Consider the following 23357-nt stretch of genomic DNA (forward strand, 5'->3'; position numbering starts at 1 on the left):
TAACATTATCCCTAATTTCCCTTGTTAGTCATGTTTGAGTCACCTTACCCCGTTTTATTTTTTATGCCAAACAGGGATGTACAATTGTTGTAGTTCATTCATGTGATCATTAAATGTCTGCCATTGCCTATCTACCGTCAACCCTTTAAGTATCATTCGCCAGTCTATCCTAGCCAATTCACGTCTCATACCATCGAAGTTACCTTTCTTTATGTTCAGGACCCTAGTCTCTGAATTAAGTGTGTCATTCTCCATCTTAATGAAGAATTCTATCATATTATGGTCACTCTTCCTCAAGGGACCTCGCAAGGCAAGATTGCTAATTAATCCTCTCTCTTTACACAACACCCAGTCTAGGATGGCCTGCTCTCTGGTTGGTTCCTCAACATATTGGTCTAGAAAATCATCCCTTATAAACTCCAGGAAATCCTCCTCCACCGTATTGCTACCAGTTTGGTTAGCCCAATCTATATGTAGCTTAAAGTCACCCTTTATTGCAAGCATCCCTAATTTCCTGTTTGATGCCATACCCAACCTCACTACTACTGTTTGGTGGTCTGTACACAACTCCCACTAATGTTTCCTGCCCTTTGGTGTTTCGCAGCTCTACCCACATCATCCAAACTAATGTCCTTCCTTACTATTGCATTAATCTCCTCTTTAATCAGTAACGCTACCACCTCCACATATCTATACCTCCATTTCGATTAGTTGTATCTTTGGATTTAAAATAAATTCCATTCATAAGATAAAAAGATGGATTTATTCTACCATTAAGTTGATGGAAGGATTGGAAACCTGAAATTAATATTTCACCAAATATTCTAATCCATATACTTTAAGCTGTATTCCTATAATATCAATTACTGTATTATAACCACAGAATGCTCTGCACAAAAAATAACAACCGGTAAAGAGTTTTAAAGTACTTTAAATGATTTAAGGTATTTTAAAATTGAAATAAAATGGTTGTCTGCCTCCACTTAGAGAAGTCTGCCCAAACTGAATATAGTTTATTGAACCAGTCAAGTGTAGCGACATTAATGAAACGTTAATGTATTAGATATATAAGCTTAGATATTTTTACCACATACAACATGGTTTTCTGTCTCTTCTTGTAGTTAGTCCACTATCCTAAATCACATGATCGAATTTGAAGGTTGGGGGCATCTACTTAGACTTTGACTGTAATAAAGAGACATTAAAGCACAATTGGAAATTGTCCAGATGAATACATTTATAGGGTCCAGTGCAAATTCACCAGAATTATACCAGGCTTGAAGGGTTAAATTATGAGTGCAGGTTGCATAATCTTGGATTGTATTTCCTTGAGTCTATACAACCATAATACAATGGTTGAGGGATGATCAAATTGAGGTATTTAAAATAATGAAGGGATTTGATGGGATAGGGTCAGACCCTGGAGCACATCGCTGAGCTCAGAGGAAATTCGCAAGCAGCCTACAAGATACAGGTACTGACGCTGTTACACTAGAAGCTTTGGCCTAGATATTTGACGACTTAGATATTGACATTTGATTTGCTTTGCTACTACGGTACGAAGGAGGAAGATGGGGTAGGCACAGAAAAACTATTTCCTCTGGTGGGGGAATCCAGAACAAGGGGGCATCATTTTGAAGTTAGAGCTAGGCCATGAAATCAGGAAGCACTTTTTCACACAAAGGGTAGTGGAAATGTGGAACTCTCTCCCCCAAAAGAATATGGATGCTGGGTCAATTGAAATTTTATAAACTGCTAGATTTTTGTCAGGTAAGGGTGTCAAGTGATTATGGAAATTATGCAAATGGAAGTAAATGGAGTTGAGGTAAATGGAATTGAGGTACAGATCAGCCATAATTGTAAGAAAGAACTTGCATTTATATAGCACCTTTCGTGACCTCAGGATGTCCCAAAGTGCTTTACAGCCATTGAAGTACTTTTCAAGTATAGCCCCCGTTGCAATGTCATCATCATCATAGGCAGTCTCTTGGAATCGAGGAAGACTTGCTTCCACTCCTGAAGTGAGTTCTTTGGTGGCTGAACAGTCCAATACGAGATCCACAGACTCTGTCGCAGATGGGACAGATAGTCGTTGAGGGAAGGGGTGGGTGGGACTGGTTTGCCGCACGCTCTTTCCGCTGTCTGTGCTTGATTTCTGCATGCTCTCGGCGTTGAGACTCGAGGTGCTCAGCGCCCTCTCGGATGCACTTCCTCTACTTAGGGCGGTCTTGGGCCAGGGACTCCCAGGTGTGAGTGAGGATGTTGCACCTTATTAGGGAGACTTTAAGGGTGTCCTTGTAACGTTTCCGCTGCCCACCTTTGGCTCGTTTGCTGTGAAGGAGCTCCGAATAGAGCACTTGCTTTGAGATTCTCATGTCTGGCCAACTGTGTGGCCTGTCCAGCGGAGCTGATCGAGTGTGGTCAGTGCTTCAATGCTGGGGATGTTAGCCTGAATGAGGATGCTGATGTTGGTGCGTCTGTCCTCCTAGGGGATTTGTAGGATCTTGCGGAGACATCGTTGATGATATTTCTCCAGCAACTTGAGGTGTCTGCTGTACATGGTCCATGTCTCTGAGTCATACAGGAAGGCGGGTATTACTACAGCCCTGTAGACCATATACTTTTGAAGTATAGCCCCTGTTGCAATGTAGGGTTAATGTGACAGCTAATTGTGTATAGCAAGGTCCCACAAACAGCAGTGAGATAATTTATTTCAGTAATCTTGATTGAGGGATAAAGATTGGCCAGGACACCAGGTGAACTCTCCTGCACTTCTTCATATAATGCCAAAGCGTCTTTTATGTCTGTCTGAAAGGGTAGACAGGGCCTCAGAAAGACAGCACAGCACTCCTTCAATACTGCACTAAAGTATCAGCTTGGATTTTGTGCTCAAGCCCTGGACTGGGACTTGATACCAATGGCCTTCTGACTCCGATGCAAGAGTGCTACCAACTGAGCCAACATCTATATTTTTGTGAAAGTTATTCCCCGACTCGCAACCTTTCAACTGACCTATTAGTGGTTTCTCAGATCGGCAGTGGGACCTCTCTTCCAGAAAAGAGAACATTGAGCTATAAATACAAGAGACCAGTTTCTCAGGTAGCCATTTGCACTAGCAGTACATTTGAGGGGGCTTGAATAGTGTGTTTTCCAAATATTTGAAAATTGCAATGTTTAAAATTTTAGGTCAATGAAAGGATTGAGGTAAACCTTTGGCATGTTGACCACACAGACTGTTGCTCGTGTCGGCAATTAAGAGTTTAATTTCTCAATAGAGTAAATCACAACAAGAAGACATTATCATACAAGATTTCACAGAGGTAAGCAAAAATGAAGCCTAATGTATTAGGTGGGTGTGTTATAAAAGTATACTAAGGTCAGCCAAAATTCAGAGGAACAATTAAGCTTTCATTTGGTTTTTAGCATCATCTGATGCATAACACAGGGCCATTGAACTTGGAATGATTCCTCGCACAGTTCCAGCTACACTGGCCATCGTCCAGTATTTGGCGTGCATGGACATTATTCATTTCTGAGCCTTGCCAGTGATTGTTGCCAAGTTAACCGACTACGGAGGGCATCACATACAAGCCCACTCCTGTCCTCATCTAATGACCACACACTTGCAGTGATTGCTGGATAATGATCATGGAACACTCTCTGATTTCCCCGTTGCTAACCCACGAGCCCCGAGATGAACTGCTGTGCCCCAACTATGATCCTTGCTGAAGGCAACTGCTTCGTATGGCTCAGCTATTCACTAGATAAATACACATTTATAAATATATCTTTATTAATATAATGAATGTTAACAACTAAACCTGGTTGAGACAAAATCAGAACAAGATATATTCTACTCACCTTGACAACAGGAACACTAAAGTTAGCATAAATGAAAGCAGTTGTCCCTCCAGCTTCCACAGCACTCAACTAAAACAGAACACAAGATTGGGCTTAGGAGAACCATAACTGTTATACCAGTATCATGGCTGTGAAGAGACAAGATAACCCACCAAAGTGGGCTAGTGTTCCATGTTCGTTATTTTTATATCAAACCAAATTATACTGATTGATCTAATTGGCTCTGGTCATACCTGTTGTCTTACCGTGGAATAAAGCAGTTTAATGATTTGAACAAAACTACACCTCATTCAATATTAACTCAGTTTGCCTTCAGAGAAATTAAAGAAACATGCACAAAAGTCACGGATATCTGGTTTAGATCACATTGAACTTGGAATGATTCCTCGCACAGGAGTGGGCTTGTATGTGATGCCCTCCGTAGTCGGTTAACTTGGCAACAATCACTGGCAAGGATCAAATTGTTACTTTTCCAGATGCCACTCGTGCAGCAATAGACGTAGGGAAACGTGATTTAACGCATATAAAATTATGGGAGCAATTGACTCAAGAATGTGTCTATGGCTGACCCAAATTCATAACACATTTACACAATGTTTCCAGCTACTTACTTCGGCTATTGCACTTAGAATGGCTATAGAAATATTGAGTTTATCAAGGAAATTGTCTTGTTTAGCTACTATACATGTATATACATATTTGCATGCAAATGCACACACATGGGCATAATCTTATCAGTTTCTTTCTGTTTTTTAACTTTTAAACACAGGATTTCTTCAGCAGGCTATGGGAGGCCAGCAGTGGTTGGAGAAAATAACAGCTATTCTCCCACCCTCACCACCTTCACTCTTGAAACTATCTCTAGACTATTTGGGCAGCTTTCAGCATTGACAGAAAATTGAGGGCAGATTCAAAAATGAATTTTGCTGAATCTGCTATCTGTTTATACACCAGACAGCTGACATTTTCATTGATTTTACTCGCTCCACCATTGGTGGCCATGCCTTCAGCTACCTAGGCTCTAAGCTGTAGAATTCCCTATCTAAACCTCTTCGCCTCTCGACCTCTCTCTGCTCCTTTACGTCGCTCCTTAAATCCTGTCTCTTTGACCAAGCTTTAGGTTGCCTGTCCTAATATCTCTATGGACTGGATTTTCTGCTGTTGTCTGCCTCTATTTTTGCCCCAGCGGGGCGACAATGGCGGCGGTGAGTTCTTCCGGGTGGACGGGCAGCTTCCAGCGCCCCGCCGGGGTTTTCGGGGCCAGTTTCGGCGGGGCAGGTGTGCAACGCCCCGGTTGCAAAACCGGATCGATTTTTGACTCCTGCCCGACCCGTAGCGCCCCGCTGCGCGCCCTGGTGGGAACGCCTGTGAAAGTGGGCATTCCAAGCTGTAGCAGCTCTAGTGAGGTAAGTAATGCTGATCTCAGATAAGCATTACTTACCTCATTTTTTCATTTATTCTATTTGTGATTTATGTTGTAGAGGCAATGTATTGGGAATGTTTTTGGTGTTTTTGGTGGGGTTTTTTCAAGGGTTTGTTTCTTCTCCCCAAATCTCTCTTAGAGCGCTCTCATGCCAGCCTTAACTGGGGATTTTCACATGCTCAGCCAGCCTAGCACCCTAAGAGAGGTGTGCAATGCCTCCCTTACCGCTCCGCCCCACACTCAGGGCCCAGCTGCCCAATTTTGCTGACTGAGACGCAAACTTTTTCCGGGCGGCATTAGGACTATCCCGCCGTTATTAATGCTCCGAAATCCTAAAGGCCGAAAATCCAGCCTTTTTTGTGGCTTGGTGTCAAATTTTATCTGATAACACTCCAGTGAAATGCCTTGGGACATTTTACTATGTTGGTCCCTTAGAGGATGAGACTGGGGTATTAATAATGGGGAACAGGGAAATGGTGGAGACTTTGAACAAATATTTTGTATTGGTCTTCACAGTAGAAGACACTAAAAGCATCCCAATAGTCGATAATCAAGTGGCTACAGGGAGGAAGGAACTTAATACAACCACTATCATTAATGAAGTAGTACTCTGTAAAATAATGGGACTAAAAGCGGACAAGTCCCCTGGACCTGATGGCTTACATCCTAGGGTCTTAAAAGAAATGGCTACAGAGATAGTGGTTGCATTGGTTGTAATCTACCAAAATTCCCGGGATTCTGGGGAGGTCCCAGCGGATTGGAAAACCGCAAATGTAAAGCACCTATTTAAAAAAGGACCCAGACAAAAAGCAGGAAACTATAGACCAGTTAGTCTAACATCTGTCATTGTGAAAATGCTGGAGTCCATTATTAAGGAAGCAGTAGCAGGACATCTGGAAAAGCATGATTCAATCAAGCAGAATCAGCATGATTTTATGAAAGGGAAATCATGTTTGACAAATTTGCTGGAGTTAAACATAAGAACATAAGATTAGGAACAGGAGTAGGCCATCTAGCCCCTCGAGCCTGCTCCGCCACTCAACAAGATCATGGCTGATCTGGCCGTGGACTCAGCTCCACTTACCCGCCCGCTCCCCATAACCCTTAATTCCCTTATTGAGGATGTAACGAGCAGGGTGGATATGGTGGAACCAGTGGATGTGGTGTATTTGGATTTCCAAAAGACATTCGATAAGGTGTCACATAAAAGGTTACTGCACAAGATAAAAGTTCACGGGGTAGGGGGTAATATATTAGCATGGATAGAGGATTGGCTAACAAACAGAAAACAGAGAGTCGGAATAAATGGGTCATTTTCTGGTTGGCAAACAGTAACTAGTGGGATGCCACAGGGATTGGTGCTGGGGCCTCAACTATTTACAATCTATATTAATGACTTGGATGAAGGGACCAAGTATAATGTAGCCAAGTTTGCTGATGATACAAAGATGGGTGGGAAAGCAAGTTGTACGGAGGACACAAAGAATCTGCAAAAGGATATAGGAAGACTAAGTGAGTGGGCAAAAATTTGGCAGATGGAGTATAATGTGGGAAAGTGTGAGATTATCCATTTTGGCAGGAAAAATAAAAAAGAAAATTATTATTTAAATGGAGAGAAACTACAAAATGGTGTGGATTAGAGGGACCTGGGGATCCTTGTGCATGAAACACAAAAGGCTAGTATGCAGGTACAGCAAGTAATCAAGAGGACAAATGGAATGTTGGCCTTTATTGCAAGGGGGATGGAGTATAAAAGCAGGGAAGTCTTGCTGCAACTGTATAGGGTATTGGTGAGGCCACATCTGGAATACTGCATACAGTTTTGGTCTCCTTATTTAAGGAAGGATATACTTGCATTGGAGGCAGTTCAGAGAAGCTTCACTAGGTTGATTCCTGAGATGAAAGGGTTGACTTATGAAGAACGGATGAGTGGGTTCGGCCTATACTTATTGGTGTTTAGAAGAATGAGAGGTGATCTTATTGAAACCTATAAGATACTGAGGGGGCTTGACAAGGTACATGCAGAGAGGATGTTTTCACTTGTGGGGGAATCCAGAACTAGGGGACATAATTTAAGAATAAGGGGTCACCCATTTAGATCTGAAATGAGGAGGAATTTAATCTCTCAAAGAGTCGTAAATCTGTGGAATTCTCTGCCCCAGAGAGCTGTGGAGGTTGGATCATTGAACATATTTAAGGCAGAGATAGACAGATTTTTGAGCGATAAGTGAGTGAAGGGTTATGGGGAGCGGGCAGGAAAGTGAAGCTGAACCCAAGATCAGATCTGCCATGATCTTATTAAATGGCGGAGCAGACTCGAGGGGCCAAATGGCCTACTCCTGCTCCAAATTCCTATGTTCTTAAAGGCATTATATAAATGAAAATTGTTGTTGTTGTTGAGGCACAAAATAGAAAATCCCTTGAACGGAATGTTATACCTTATCGGTCCTCTGTAACATGAGAAGATAATAATGTTTTCAGGGGAAGGGTCCATTGAATGTACTTCTCTGAATCTCCTATCGGGTTGCATAATGCGATTCTAGAACTATTCACCCTGAATCCCATTAACTTACAGGAACTAATCCAGTCCTCTTTTAAAACTTGCCATGGTTTTCTGTTCCCCCACACCCCACAAATTTCTAGCATCCTCTTATAGAAACATAGAAACATAGAAAATAGGTGCAGGAGCAGGCCATTCAGCCCTTCTAGCCTGCACCGCCATTCAACGAGTTCATGGCTGAACATGAAACTTCAGTACCCACTTCCTGCTTTCACGCCATACCCCTTGATCCCCCGAGTAGTAAGGACTTCATCTAACTCCCTTTTGAATATATTTAGTGAATTGGCCTCAACTACTTCCTGTGGTAGAGAATTCCACAGGTTCACCACTCTCTGGGTGAAGAAGTTTCTCCTTATCTCGGTCCTAAATGGCTTACCCCTTATCCTTAGACTGTGACCCCTGGTTCTGGACTTCCCCAACATTGGGAACATTCTTCCTGCATCCAACCTGTCCAAACCCGTCAGAATTTTAAACGTTTCTATGAGGTCCCCTCTCACTCTTCTGAACTCCAGTGAATACAAGCCCAGTTGATTCAGTCTTTCTTGATAGGTCAGTCCCACCATCCCGGGAATCAGTCTGGTGAATCTTCGCTGCACTCCCTCAACAGCAAGTATGTCCTTCCTTAAGTTAGGAGACCAAAACTGTACACAATACTCCAGGTGTGGCCTCACCAAGGCCCTGTACAACTGTAGCAACACCTCCCTGCCCCTGTACTCAAATCCCCTCGCTATGAAGGCCAACATGCCATTTGCTTTCTTAACCGCCTGCTGTACCTGCATGCCAACCTTCAATGACTGATGTACCATGACACCCAGGTCTCGTTGCACCTTCCCTTTTCCTAATCTGTCACCATTCAGATAATAGTCTGTCTCTCTGTTTTTACCACCAAAGTGGATAACCTCACATTTATCCACATTATACTTCATCTGCCACGCATTTGCCCACTCACCTAACCTATCCAAGTCACTCTGTAGCCTCATAGCATCCTCCTCGCAGCTCACACTGCCACCCAACTTAGTGTCATCCGCAAATTTGGAGATACTACATTTAATCCCCTCGTCTAAATCATTAATGTACAATGTAAACAGCTGGGGCCCCAGCACAGAACCCTGCGGTACCCCACTAGTCACTGCCTGCCATTCCGAAAAGTACCCATTTACTCCTACTCTTTGCTTCCTGTCTGACAACCAGTTCTCAATCCACGTCAGCACACTACCCCCAATCCCATGTGCTTTAACTTTGCACATTAATCTCCTGTGTGGGACCTTGTCGAAAGCCTTCTGAAAGTCCAAATATACCACATCAACTGGTACTCCTTTGTCCACTTTATTGGAAACATCCTCAAAAAATTCCAGAAGATTTGTCAAGCATGATCTCCCTTTTACAAATCCATGCTGACTTGGACCTATCATGTCACCATTTTCCAAATGCGCTGCTATGACATCCTTAATAATTGATTCCATCATTTTACCCACTACTGAGGTCAGGCTGACCGGTCTATAATTCCCTGCTTTCTCTCTCCCTCCTTTTTTAAAAAGTGGGGTTACATTGGCTACCCTCCACTCGATAGGAACTGATCCAGAGTCAATGGAATGTTGGAAAATGACTGTCAATGCGTCCGCTATTTCCAAGGCCACCTCCTTAAGTACTCTGGGATGCAGTCCATCAGGCCCTGGGGATTTATCGGCCCTCAATCCCATCAATTTCCCCAACACAATTTCCCGACTAATAAAGATTTCCCTCAGTTCCTCCTCCTTAATAGACCCTCTGACCACTTTTATATCCGGAAGGTTGTTTGTGTCCTCCTTAGTGAATACCGAACCAAAGTACTTGTTCAATTGGTCTGCCATTTCTTTGTTCCCCGTTATGACTTCCCCTGATTCTGACTGCAGGGGACCTACGTTTGTCTTTACTAACCTCTTTCTCTTTACATACCTATAGAAACTTTTGCAATCCGCCTTAATGTTCCCTGCAAGCTTCTTCTCGTACTCCATTTTCCCTACCCTAATCAAACCCTTTGTCCTCCTCTGCTGAGTTCTAAATTTCTCCCAGTCCCCAGGTTCGCTGCTATTTCTGGCCAATTTGTATGCCACTTCCTTGGCTTTAATACTATCCCTGATTTCCCTAGATAGCCACGGTTGAGCCACCTTCCCTTTTTTATTTTTACGCCAGACAGGAATGTACAATTGTTGTAATTCATCCATGCGTTCTCTAAATGTCTGCCATTGCCCATCCACAGTCAACCCCTTTAGTATCATTAGCCAATCTATCTTAGCCAATTCATGCCTCATACCTTCAAAGTTACCCTTCTTTAAGTTCTGGACCATGGTCTCTGAATTAACTGTTTCATTCTCCATCCTAATGCAGAATTCCACCATATTATGGTCACTCTTCCCCAAGGGGCCTCGCACAATGAGATTGCTAATTAATCCTCTCTCATTACACAACACCCAGTCTAAGATGGCCTCCCCCCTAGTTGGTTCCTCGACATATTGGTCTAGAAAACCATCCCTTATGCATTCCAGGAAATCCTCCTCCACCGTATTGCTTCCAGTTTGGCTAGCCCAATCTATGTGCATATTAAAGTCACCCATTATAACTGCTGCACCTTTATTGCATGCACTCCTAATTTCCTGTTTGATGCCCTCCCCAACATCACTACTACTGTTTGGAGGTCTGTACACAACTCCCACTAACGATTTTTGCCCTTTAGTGTTCTGCAGCTCTACCCATATAGATTCCACATCATCCAAGCTAATGTCTTTCCTAACTATTGCATTAATCTCCTCTTTAACCAGCAATGCTACCCCACCTCCTTTTCCTTTTATTCTATCCTTCCTGAATGTTGAATACCCCTGGATGTTGAGTTCCCAGCCTTGATCATCCTGGAGCCACGTCTCCGTAATCCCAATCACATCATATTTGTTAACATCTATTTGCACAATTAATTCATCCACCTTATTGCGGATACTCCTTGCATTAAGACACAAAGCCTTCAGGCTTGCTTTTTTAACACCCTTTGTCCTTTTAGAATTTTGCTGTACAGTGGCCCTTTTTGTTCTTTGCCTTGGGTTTCTCTGCCCTCCACTTTTCCTCATCTCCTTTCTGTCTTTTGCTTTTGCCTCCTTTTTGTCTCCCTCTGTCTCCCTGTATAGGTTCCCATCCCCCTGCAATATTAGTTTAACTCCTCCCCAACAGCACTAGCAAACACTCCCCCTAGGACATTGGTTCCGGACCTGCCCAGGTGCAGACCGTCCGGTTTGTACTGGTCCCACCTCCCCCAGAACCGGTTCCAATGCCCCAAGAATTTGAATCCCTCCCTGCTGCACCACTGCTCAAGCCATGTATTCATCTGCGCTATCCTGCGATTCCTACTCTGAGTAGCACGTGGCACTGGTAGCAATCCCGAGATTACTACTTTTGAGGTCCTACTTTTTAATTTAGCTCCTAGCTCCTTAAATTCTTTTCGTAGGACCTCATCCCTTTTTTTACCTATGTCGTTGGTACCAATGTGCACCACGACAACTGGCTGTTCTCCCTCCCATTTCAGAATGTCCTGCACCCGCTCCGAGACATCCTTGACCCTTGCACCAGGGAGGCAACATACCATCCTGGAGTCTCGGTTGCGTCCGCAGAAACGCCTATCTATTCCCCTCACCATCGAATCCCCTATCACTATCGCGCTCCCACTCTTTTTCCTGCCCTCCTTTGCAGCAGAGCCATCTATGGTGCCATGAACTTGGCTGCTGCTGCCCTCCCCTGATGAGTCATCCTCCCCAACAGTACTCAAAGCAGTGTATCTGTTTTGCAGGGGGATGACCACAGGGGACTCCTGCACTATCTTTCTTGCACTGCTCTTCCTGTTGGTCTTCCATTCCCTATCTGGCTGTGGACCCTTCTCCTGCGGTAAGACCAACTCACTACACGTGATACTCACGTCATTCTCAGCATCGTGGATGCTCCAGAGTGAATCCACCTTCAGCTCCAATTCCGCAACGCGGACCGTCAAGAGCTCGAGGCGGATACACTTCCCACACACGTAGTCGTCAGGGACACCGGAAGTGTCCCCGAGTTCCCACATGGTACAGGAGGAGCATATCACATGACCGAGCTCTCCTGCCATGTCTTAACCTTAGATACCCTTAAATTGGTAATAACAATGTTATAGTTCACTTACTGATATAAAAAATAAAAGAAAAGCTACTCACCAATCACCAGCCAATCACTTACCCCATTGGCTGTGACGTCACTTTTTGATTACTTTCTACTTCTATTTTGCTTTCTCTCCCGCTGTAGCTGCACCAGTATGCTTTTGACAGGTCGCTCCCCTCTCACCAACTGCCGCTGGCTCTCGATCTCCCGCTGGGCTTTTGACAGGTCGCTCCCCTCTCACCAACTGCCGCTGGCTCTCGATCTCCCGCTGGGCTTTTGACAGGTCGCTCCCCTCTCACCAACTGCCGCTGGCTCTCGATCTCCCGCTGGGCTTTTGACAGGTCGCTCCCCTCTCACCAACTGCCGCTGGCTCTCGATCTCCCGCTGGGCTTTTGACAGGTCGCTCCCCTCTCACCAACTCTTATTGAACATATGTTGCTTGTGCCTGTTTTTTTGATACCCTTAATTTTAAACTGTGTCATCTAGTCATGAAATCTTACCAGATGAACTCTCCTGAATCTAATTTCTTCATGCCCCGGAAATTCTTAACAGCCCTCTGTCAAGTCCCTCCTCATCCTACACTTATCCAGAGAATAAAGTCCCAGAGTGGGCAATGTTTACCCATAACTCAGCTCCATCAATTCAGAAATTTTCATCATGGATATCGTCCCTCTATTCATTTTATGTCCTTAAAAAGAAAGAAAGACTATAGCACCATTCACAACCACCGGATGTCTCAAAGTGCTTTACAGCCAATGAAGTACTTTTGGAATGCAGTCACTGTTGTAATGACTTACTGTAATACAGGGGCCAAATTACACACAGTAATCCTGATATGGTCTCACCAAGGCCAGATATAACTTCAAAATCATTTCCTTAGACTTATAAATCACACCACTAGCTGCACATCTCAGCATTGCATTTGTTTTCTTGACCTCCTGTGAACAGTGAACCAATAGTTTTAACAACCTATCCACCAAACCCCCCAGCCATTTTTCTTGTTCCTGTCCTGTTACGTCAATCACATTATCATTTAGTGAGTACTACATATTCTTACTTCTTTTACCTAATCTCATAAATTGACACTCATCCATTTGGACTCCATCTGCAACCTCTCTGCCCACCGACCCAGCCTGTATAGATCCCTTTGGATTATTGTATATTGTCATCATTAGCCACCCAGTTTGATGCCACCACCAAACTGGGACAATATTCCTTTCTCTCATCAGTTATAAATCATTATCACTAACATCAACCCCTGTGAAACATCACTGGCAACCTGCCTCTACTCTCATATTCTGGAAAATAATACGCCACACTGGGGCAGGAGAATAAATAGGGGAAAGAATAGAAATTTCCACCTCTCCCGAAGAAAGAAAACATAACATAGATCGTTAACTGCTAGTAGATGGCATATTAGCCAACAGAAAATATATGATCAATACTTACATATATCATGAATGTTGCCACTCTGTTTCCAGATTTCAATTTATACAGTGGACTGTTTGGTGACTAAAGCGAAACAAAAAGAAACACATTTTGAACACTTTAATACAGTTTTTTTTTATTCGTTCATGGGATGGGGCCGTCACTGGCAAGGCCACCATTTATTACCCATCCCTAATTGCTCTTGAGAAGGTGGTAGTGAGCCGCTTTCTTGAACTGCAGAGGGCAGTTAAGAGTCAACCACATTGGCCAGATCAGGTAAGGACAGCTGGTTTCCTTCCCTGAAGCACATCAGTGAACCAGATGGGTTTTTACAACAATCCGATAGTTTCATGGTCACCACCAGCTCATGCTAGTTGAACTTAAATTCCCCAGCTGCCGTGGTGGGATTTGAACTCTTGTCTCTGGATCATTAATCCAGGCCTCTGGATTACTAGTCCAGTAAAGTAGCCACTATGACCACATTCCCATATAACACACCTACATGCTGTAACATATCTATAATAATAATGGTCAGTTTTTTTCTGGTTTTTGGGGCGGGGGCTGGGGGCACTTGGTCTGGACTGACAGTTGCACCGACCAATGAGCGATCAGGGCGCGTCCAGCCTCGCAACCAATCAGGTCGGGGAGCGACGGATCTGCTCCAATGAGAAGGCGGCAGTGGATGCGGCTGGGGCAAATGGGCATGGGGGCGGGGCTGAGAGGAGCATGTGGCGAGAGGGGCTGGTGAGAAAAAGAGAAAGAGAGGGGGGGAGAGAGAGAGAGAGGGAGGGGGAGTGATGGAGGGGGAGAGAGGGAGAGGGAAAGAGGGAAGAGAGGGAGAGTGGGAGGGGGAGGGGGAGGGTGGGAGAGGGTGGGAGAGAGAGGTTGGGAGGGAGAGAGTGGGAGGGAGAAGGTGGGAGGAAGAGTGGGGGGGGGGGAGTGAGAGAGAGAGATGGTGGGAGGGAGAGAGAGAGAGGGAGGGAGAGAGAGTGAGAGAGAGAGATGTAGGGAGGGAGAGCGAAGGAGAGAGAGGGAGGGAGAGAGAGCGAGGGAGAGAGAGGGTGGAAGAGAGAGGGAGGGGGTGGGAGAGGGAGAGAGGGAGGGAGTGAGAGAGAGAGGGGAGGGAGAGAAGCAGGGTGAATATCAGTATTGATTCTATAGATGAAGATGATAACAGTCTATACAAGCACTGTTGCAATAAAGATACTAATTTGACTGCAAATGTTTTGCGCGTCTCTGCTAGTACCATAATAAAACAAACTACAACACTCACTGTTGCATGGTCAAAGTGTGGCTCATAGTGACCTCCAATGCCATAGTTTACCACCTGGAGATACTCTGCATAAGGCTGCTGCACATTTAAGCCAGTAAGATGTGCAATCCGCAGATCCAGCTTGCTGATCACTGGGTCCACAGTGTCTTTGAGCCAGGCGCTGGGAAATAACATACAAAACATGTGTCTCCCATTAGACTGCGAGCATAGTGATTATTGCGAGAACCTTGCTGAAGGGGATGAAAACACTCTAGATCCATCTCAAAGTAACGCCAAAAATATATTAAAAACTCAGCAAAGACTGAAGGAAAAAGACATGCATTGTTTTAAAAAGAGATCGCTCTTCACTGCTTATACCAGTGATGAAGTGGTTCTTAGTTCAAGAAAGAACTTGCATTTGTATATCACTTTCCCAAAGCACTTCACAGCCAATGAATTACTTTAGAAGCCATTCAGCTCTCTGTTTCTGCAGATGCTGTGGTCTTCAATTCTGACGTTCTTTGCATCCCCCCTCTTCGTTCCATCTTCACCTGAAAAGGCTTCTGTTGTTTCGGTCCAACACTCTGGCATGGTCTCCATAAATTGGCCTTGCTACCATTCTCCCCCTCTTCAACAGCCTATCTCACACCTATCTCTTTGACCATGCCTTTCCTTCCCACCCCATATCTTCCCACCTCTGCTTGGTGACCTCTTTGAAGTGCTTTGGGTTGTCACTGGCCTGAGTTTTTTGCTTCTGCTCCTGCCAGGCTATGACTTTCCTCTACAATAAAATAAATGGGAGTAAAATCACACGCCTGTTTTGAACAGCCTTCCCAACTTGTCCTGCCACCTTCAAAGTGCACCCATAGGTCTCTCTATTCCTGCACCCACTTTAAAATTGTACCGTTTAGTTCAGATTGCCTTTCCTCATTCTTCCTACCAAAATGTATTATGTCACACTTCCCGCTGTTAAATTGCAACTGCCATGTGTCTGCCCATTTTACCAGTCTGCCTATGCTGAGGTCTGTTACTATCTTCCTTGTTCAACCTCATGGAATGTGCTGCTTGGTGACCAGATGGGATTGAGCCATTGTGGGATTTGTTACTAAATCTGACCTTTAGGCAAGGAGTGATCTAGAGGAAGAATTTTAAAAATCCTTTAGTTGGGACGACTGCGTATATTAATCGTAAATAAGGACAACGGCTTTTTAGCCCAAGGCTGATATGAGCCATCACAGAGTTAAATCCAAATATGTCAGGCAATGTTAGAGACACTAACCCAGAGACAGGTAAGGAATGTAAGAATGTTTTTGTAGCTGGAAAGCTACAGGATCTTGCTGGCAGATACCATATTATTACCTCTGACTGATCCGATATTCCACTGCGGCCTGCTTCTCTCCCGAGGCCACCACTGATCTCTGCAACTGTTGACCCGAGAAAACAGTGTCAATGTTCATCCAGCCAGCAATCAACGTGAAAATTCTACGCTAAATTATCTTAAACATTGGACAGCTGTACTCTCGCTGATCATGTACAGATGGAAAGTTTTTTAAATCATTTGGTTATAAACAGTCTCTGCTTTACAGTTCCTCATTTGTCCGTTTTCTCACTTTTGAGAAAAAAAACACGTGACAGTTCAGTTCAGTTACTGTTACTGTTGTAATTTATGCACAGGTTTGTAGAGATATTGCATTGTGAGTGGCTTAGCCAGTCATGTGATGTTCACAAGACTCAATAAAACCCCAGCCAGTTGGATCTAGGTCATCCATGATGAGATATGCAGTTGTGAGCCCAGTGGATTAACTGGTAATGTGTAGTATGATTGTTAAATCTTTGTTAATAAACCAATTAGTTTTTAATAGCAATGTGTTGCTATGAATTCATAAGCAAAGGACCCATGAAGCAAATACATTGCAACTGTCAACCACAAATGCCAACACAGTAAGTGCACCGTGAGCTCAGCAAGAAGAACAGCATGCAATATCTGAACAATAATAATAGCTTGCGTTTAAATGGTACCTTTAACATAGTGAATGTTCCAGTGCTTCACAGAGGAGAAAGGCGCACTGAGTATTATTGGAAGGAATTCTTTTACTTTTTATTCCTGCCAAGTACTATTCTCCAAATGACAGGAAGGCAGGTGTCCTACTTTCAGTCTTCTGTCAATGCTGCACTGTAACAGAAGCCGAGGAGATGTGGCAGAGTATCCTAGGCTGATTCACCCTATGATTGTCCTCAGTCTCATTTCTGCTTGGTATCTCCTCAAGTTGATGAGGCTGAGGCTATGACCTCATCCTATGGGGAATCGCATGAACTAACGCGAAACTTACTATTTCCTGATGGGTCTATTTCAGATATCAGACACACTTAGCATAATATAGATCTTTAAAAAATGAGAATTATTGGAGATCCTGGTTATATATGATGTTTGACTCTTGATGAATGACATATGATGAATTCCTGCAACAATCTGTTTTATACACATTGGGCTGAAGAATCTTTGGCCATTCTGGTGGACTCCCATTCCTTGATTCTCCCTCAATGTATTACCTCACGTATCCTGTCTGCTCTTTCCACTAACTTACCTATGTCTTCTTGATGTCTATTATAATCCTCTTCACTATTTCACACATTAAAACAGTGACTATACTTCAAAAGTACTTCATTGGCTGTAAAGCTCTTTGAGACATCCAGTGGCCGTGAAAGGGACTATATAAATGCAAGTTTTTCTTTGTTTAGCTGCTTAGGGACATTACCTTACACTAATGGCGCTATATAAATGTAAATTGTTGTTGCTTAGGTTTGGCTCCACAGTCATAGGCAGCCTCCATCCAGTTCATCATCCAAATGAGCCATTCGGTACAATTAGATTTTTCACCGTGTAGGGGGGAGGGGATTACATTCAAACCTTAGCAGATATCAACACACAAACTTTATCAGCAAGTCATTTCTGGATATTGAACAGGAGCAAGAAACAAGGCTGATTCTTTTCTTCCGCAACCCAGGAGAGCTGAGTTCAATTGTAGGATGTCTACTGTTGCCCACCTGTGATTGACTAACTCACCATCACCACAGCCAGACCTGGGACGGTCCTGATTTATGTCACTCAATCATCATCATAGGTAGTCCCTCAAAATCGAGGAAGATTTGCTTCCACTCCAAAAATGAGTTCTCAGGTGACTGAACAGTTCAATGTGAGAACCACAGTCCCTGTCACAGGTGGGACAGACAGTCGTTGAAGGAAAGGCTGGGTGGCGAGTCTGGTTTGCTGCACGCTCCTTCCGCTGCCTGCGCTTGTTTTCTGCATGCTCTCGGCGACGAGACTCGAGAAGCTCAGCGCCCTCCCGGATGCTCTACCCGCATTTAGGACAGTCTTTGGCCAGGGACTCCCAGGTATTGGTGGGGATGTTGCACTTTATTAAGGAGGCTTTGAGGGTGTCATTGAAACATTTCCTCTGCCCACCTGGGGCTTGCTTGCCGTGTAGGAGTTCCAAGTAGAGCATTTGCTTTGGGAGTCTTGGGTCGGGCATGCGGTCAATGTGGCCCGCCCAACGGAACTGGTCGAGTGTGTTCAGTGCTTCGATGCTGGGGATGTTGGCCTGATCAAGAACACTAATGTTGGTGCATCTGTCCTTTCAGGGTATTTGCAGGATCTTGCGGAGACATCGTTGGTGGTATTTCAATACTATTTCAGACAGTGTACATTATTTTATTTACTTTTTATTTGTACACTATAGTGTAAATTGTATATATATATGTATTTGTTTAAATACTTTCAAGTCAAAAAACATAAATTCCACAATCCACACAAAAAAACGCTGGCTCAGGACTCAGTGCATTTAGTAAAATAAATTTCTCATAGTATAGATTTAACTTCACATTTAAAATATGCAAATTGTTTGCATTGGAAAGAGAAGCTCTGAGTCATGCCAGTTCAGGTCACAATATTGGAAACCAGTCAGTATTATTTCGCTGAAACCTCCAATTCAACAGATGTATCCTGCTGCCGTGGGGCTGAGGGAAACGCATTCACAGTTAGGAAGAGTCAAAGTCTGCAAAACACATTCAGCTGAATCATCGCTAACAGTTTTGGTTTCACAAAATCGTTTCACTTTTATTCATTATTAGTTTGTAATTCTAGTTGCTCAGTTTTAGTTTTGAAATAATTTTAGTTTTAGTTATAATTTAGTGGACAAAAATTATCATTACTATCTGCTGAAAAACAGCTGTCAAATGTGAACTTGGTGCTTTCATTTCTGGGTACTTAACAGAGCATGGCCGATAAATTCATGTCGGGCAGTGGTGTGAAACCGGCGGTATTGGATCAGCTGCCCGTTATACACAGCGCCTGATATTCAGTCCCATTGGAAATGTCAGCTGTGGTTCAGTGGGTAACACACTTGCCTCTGAGTCAGAAGGTTGTGGGTTCAAGTCCCACTCCAGGGACTTGAGCACATAAATCTAGGCTGACACTCCAGTGCAGTACTGGGGGAGTACTGCACTGTTGCAGGTGCCGATGAGATGTTAAAACGAGGCCCCATCTGCCCTCTCAGGTGGAAGTAAAAGATCCCATGGCACTATATCAAAGAAGAGCAGGCAAGTTATTCCTGGTGTCTTGGCCAATGTTTATCCCTCAGTCACCATCACTAAAACAGATTATCTGGTCATTATCATTATCACATTGCTGTTTGCAGGAGCTTGCTGTGCACAAATTGGCTGCTGTGTTTCCCACATTATAACAGTGACTACACTCTAAAAGTACTTCATTGGCTGTAAAGTGCTTTGAGATATCCAGTGGTTGTGAAAGGTTTGCTATAAATGTAAATCTTTCTTTCTTTGCAATGCAACTGAACAGCAGGCTCTGCGTATAGTATCCGAATACCCCCCAGTTTTGCACCACCGCCTGAGACGAATTTCTAGATCTTATTTCTCATCAACTCAACAACAAAAAGAAAAACACTGCGGATGCTGAAAAATTGAAATAAAAAGAGAAAATGCTAGAAATACTCAGCGTGCGGAAATCAAGTGCAGGCAGCGGAAGGAGCGTGTGGCAAACCGGGCTCCCCGCCCAGCCTTTCCTTCAACCACTGTGTGTCCCACATGTGACAGAGACTGTAATTCCCGCATTGGACTGTACAGTCACCTGAGAACTCACTTTTAGATTTCAAGGGACAGCCTATGATGATGATGATGATGGTGAAGTGCTGTGGGTGGATAGCCTCGCATGTGGAGTTTTGTGGGGGTAGGGATTATTGCCTGCTCACATGAAGGAATGCCACTTTGGTGAAATACTGGAAGTATGCTGGTACCTGTGGGACTGTAACCAGGCTCGAGCCATAAGCTTCAACAGGAGAGGGATGGTGAGTAAAAAACGTGAATCAGGAAAATAATTCTAAACTTTCACAGCGGTGACTGGGGGCCGAAATTCAGCCTCCTGATCAGCGGCGGTGTCAAATGGCCACCGATTTTTTATTGACACTCACAAAATTCCCCTCGGGGGTTTTTCCGGTGGTGACCATATCCGCCCCGGTCCCCCCGCTGCTACTGAAGCCTCCTAAGTGCGTCATCAGAGCGCACACCGCCAATGTCTCGCCCTGGAAGCAAAATTCAGCGGGAAAAGTCTTCCGGCTGCCGGCCTGCGCCCCGGACAGCTTTTTCTGTCGGAGCACTGTATGTAAAATGGCGGTGCGGTCGCCATTAAAGGGGAGGGCGCACTGCCGCGGCCGCCAGTTATTTTTTATTGTCGGCCGACTGACAGTTTGGCCCGATAATTGTGCTTCGCGGGTTCGGCTGGGCCACCAACAGGCAGCCTGGCACCCCCTCTTGGGCGCCAGGCTGCTGGCCCGGCCAAAACCCTTCCTGATGGCCTAGAGGACCTAACTTAAAAAGATGCAGAGCTTGCAGTGGCCCTCCCCTTTAACTGAAGGCGAGAGACGTTGTGACGCGCCAGCGCGATGACGTCATCAGCCCGGCGCTGATGACTGACAGCGGCGGAGACTCCGTCCGGCCTCCACTTCCGCCCCCATTATGACCAACTTCCGCCCCGCTCGAAAAAAACGACAGAGCTGGCGGCCAAAACACTACAAAAACGGTAGGTGCGACCCGTTTCCGTGGGGTTGAATTTCGGCCCTCTGGTGTGTGTGTTGGATGAAGCAAAGCCACTTCCTCTCTGATACTCTTCTGAAATTCATGTCCACTGAAGCAAATGCCCAATGGAAGTCTATTTCAATTAGGTTATGCGCTCCTTCACCATCATCCAGGGTGGTCTTGAGCCATTAATTGCAAGAAGCTCCCAAAGTCAATCCCTGTGCTGAATTTAGCCAGAACAACAATTGTTATCAGTGCCCACAGGCTGATGCAGGAGGGTGAGAAATTCTGACAAAGATCCCTTTCCTCATCACAACCTAGAGATAGAACCAACTTGAAGGATTTTGGAGTGGGTGATGGCAGGGTGCACTCCTGGCAAAAATGAAGACCTGTCACTTGGATACGATACTGCCCTTGGAACTGCACCCTTACATGAATGAGTATCTCCAGGGGAACTAGGGAGAACATTAGAAAGAGATCCAACCAGGCTCTGGATGTTAAACAAAATGAGAATTGTAAACTATGACCTGTTAGTGTCATGATAGAACACAGTTCATCTCGCAGTTTCTATCCTCTTCAAGGCAGAGTTTTTCTTGGACGGGGCAATACATCTGCCTGACTCTACGGATGCTTCACAACCCCAACCCATTTTCCAGAGTTAGGGTTCATCCCAGGTACATGTTGGATGCCTGGTGAAATTCCCTCTGCCAAGAGGGAGCATGCGAGTGTGAGGGTGGAAAATCTTGGATGCCCATGCAGCAGCAGAAGAGGTGGTGAGGGAACTTGAAGGGGCAGAACTGCCCCGAAGATGGCATCAAGGCTCCCGCTGAAGGTCTTGACCAAGACATGAGGTCTTTATCAGCTAATTGCTGTAGGTAGACTATGCCCCCGTAAGGTTGACTAGCTCCATTGGACGAACATGCGGCCTTTACTGCCATTTACCCAGGTCTCCAGCCAGCTTCCATATGGTGGCCCTGGGAAACAGTGGTAAGTGGGGCAGAAGGGAAATCCTGTGGGGGCCCGGCCCCACCTCCCGTCACCATTTGCAAGTGGTGAGGAAGGGGTTGGGGAATGAGGCGATCCAGGCAGGAGTGGGGGTGGGGGGGGGAAGAGAGGGAATCCTGACCAGGGACCATGAAGCAGTGATAAGCCTCGTACCTAAATGGTCCTTCATTCTGCATCGTGATGCTGCCTGATTTGGGGCAGGATCGCAGAGGAAAATCCTGGCCTGGTCCTTAAAATGAAAAACAAACAGAATTATTGTGGCAGAAGGAAGGGTAAATATAACTGGGACTCACGCTAAAAGCTGCAAGAACAGCTACCACCAGGGAATCCTGATTTAAAAAATATCAGTATTTCAAAGACACAAATTATATAAAGTAGCAACTTTTTATTATTATTATTTCATTAATATTTGTAGGTGACATTTTGTGTAGGATATCGGTTTTTGAGGGGATGGTGGAATGGAATACTTGTGCACTTTGGGTACCCCAATGGCAGCCTCAAATACTCCCAGATCAGGTAAATGTAGAATAAAGCTCCCTCTACGTGATCGCCAACAACCAGTGTTCATGGACCTTCAGTGCCTGTATGGACTAAACCATTTTCCAACCCCAGCCATCCTTATAGCATGTGAGTGAGATTGCTGGTTGAATGTTGCCGTGTGGCAAATTCCTCCGGCTGTAGACAGTCACTTACTGGGGACTGGGTTGCGACTATTTCACGTAGCACCACTACAGCCAGCAGAGCAAGAAACTTATAGCTCAACTGTTCCAATTGGATAGCGTGCTAAACCCTACTGCACCACTTAGTCCCTTCTGAGGGGATTCTTGAAATGAGAAAATACATTTCACAGTTTGCTTAATAGGTTCCAAATGTCAAGCCAGAACCAAAAAAGGAAAATGAGCCTGGAAGCAATATTGAACAGACATGATTCACAAAAAGTAATTTGTTCCAGTCAAACTTTTTCTTTCAGTAACTGTAAGAAAGTACACATGTGACATGATAAGTAATTTTGAAGTTGTTCTAAGTAAATGGAGCTATTTATTTGTTATGCCTGGACATCTTTCTTTCGAATAAGGTTTTGACATTTTATATATTATACACAAAGTAGTTCCAATATGGAAATGGGCCATTGGGCCCAATGAGTCTGTGTCAATGGTCACCCTCCACATAAGCAAATAGTTCTTATTACATTTTCTCATCCTGTTTCCATAATCCTTCAACTCCTTTTCTTTCATCCGTCTATCCTAATCTTGAATGCTGTCACAGTTTCTGCCTTAACCACTTAACCTGGAAGTGCAATTCCACACCCTCACAGCTCTCTGTGTAAACTAGGTATATATAGCAAGAGTTGCTTTCCAAGCCAATACAAATATGCGATTTGAATGGAAATCATGAAATCAGACTGCTGATTATGTGCTAGTTCTTGGACACTTCATTAAGAGCAAATTGTAAAATATTGCTTATTCATATGCTGCCAAACTTCCTAACTTTACTTAAAACTTTCAATATTTACTATTTTTACCCCCAAAATGCTGTAATAATTTATAACTCACCTTATTCATGACATAATGTTATCATCAACCAGAGAA

At 44.3% G+C, this 23357-nt stretch overlaps 1 protein-coding gene across 4 annotated transcripts in view; it reads right to left on the reverse strand.

The window, feature by feature from the left end:
- The window catches only part of p4ha3 (prolyl 4-hydroxylase, alpha polypeptide III), a 110509-nt gene that overhangs the window by 20003 nt on the left and 67149 nt on the right, over positions 1–23357 (reverse strand). For 2 of the 4 annotated variants that reach the window (XM_070891595.1, XM_070891594.1), the window contains exons 8-11: positions 16036–16100; positions 14698–14857; positions 13446–13508; positions 3862–3930 (exon numbers count right to left, since the gene is read on the reverse strand). In XM_070891595.1, the coding sequence (XP_070747696.1) occupies positions 3862–3930; positions 13446–13508; positions 14698–14857; positions 16036–16100 (357 nt within the window). The remainder of the gene's footprint in view (positions 1–3861; positions 3931–13445; positions 13509–14697; positions 14858–16035; positions 16101–23357) is intronic. The other 2 variants (XM_070891596.1, XM_070891597.1) reach the window with 1 other exon arrangement.

This window comes from Pristiophorus japonicus, chromosome 10 (genome assembly GCF_044704955.1).
Source record: "Pristiophorus japonicus isolate sPriJap1 chromosome 10, sPriJap1.hap1, whole genome shotgun sequence".
Classification (NCBI taxonomy): domain Eukaryota; kingdom Metazoa; phylum Chordata; class Chondrichthyes; family Pristiophoridae; genus Pristiophorus; species Pristiophorus japonicus.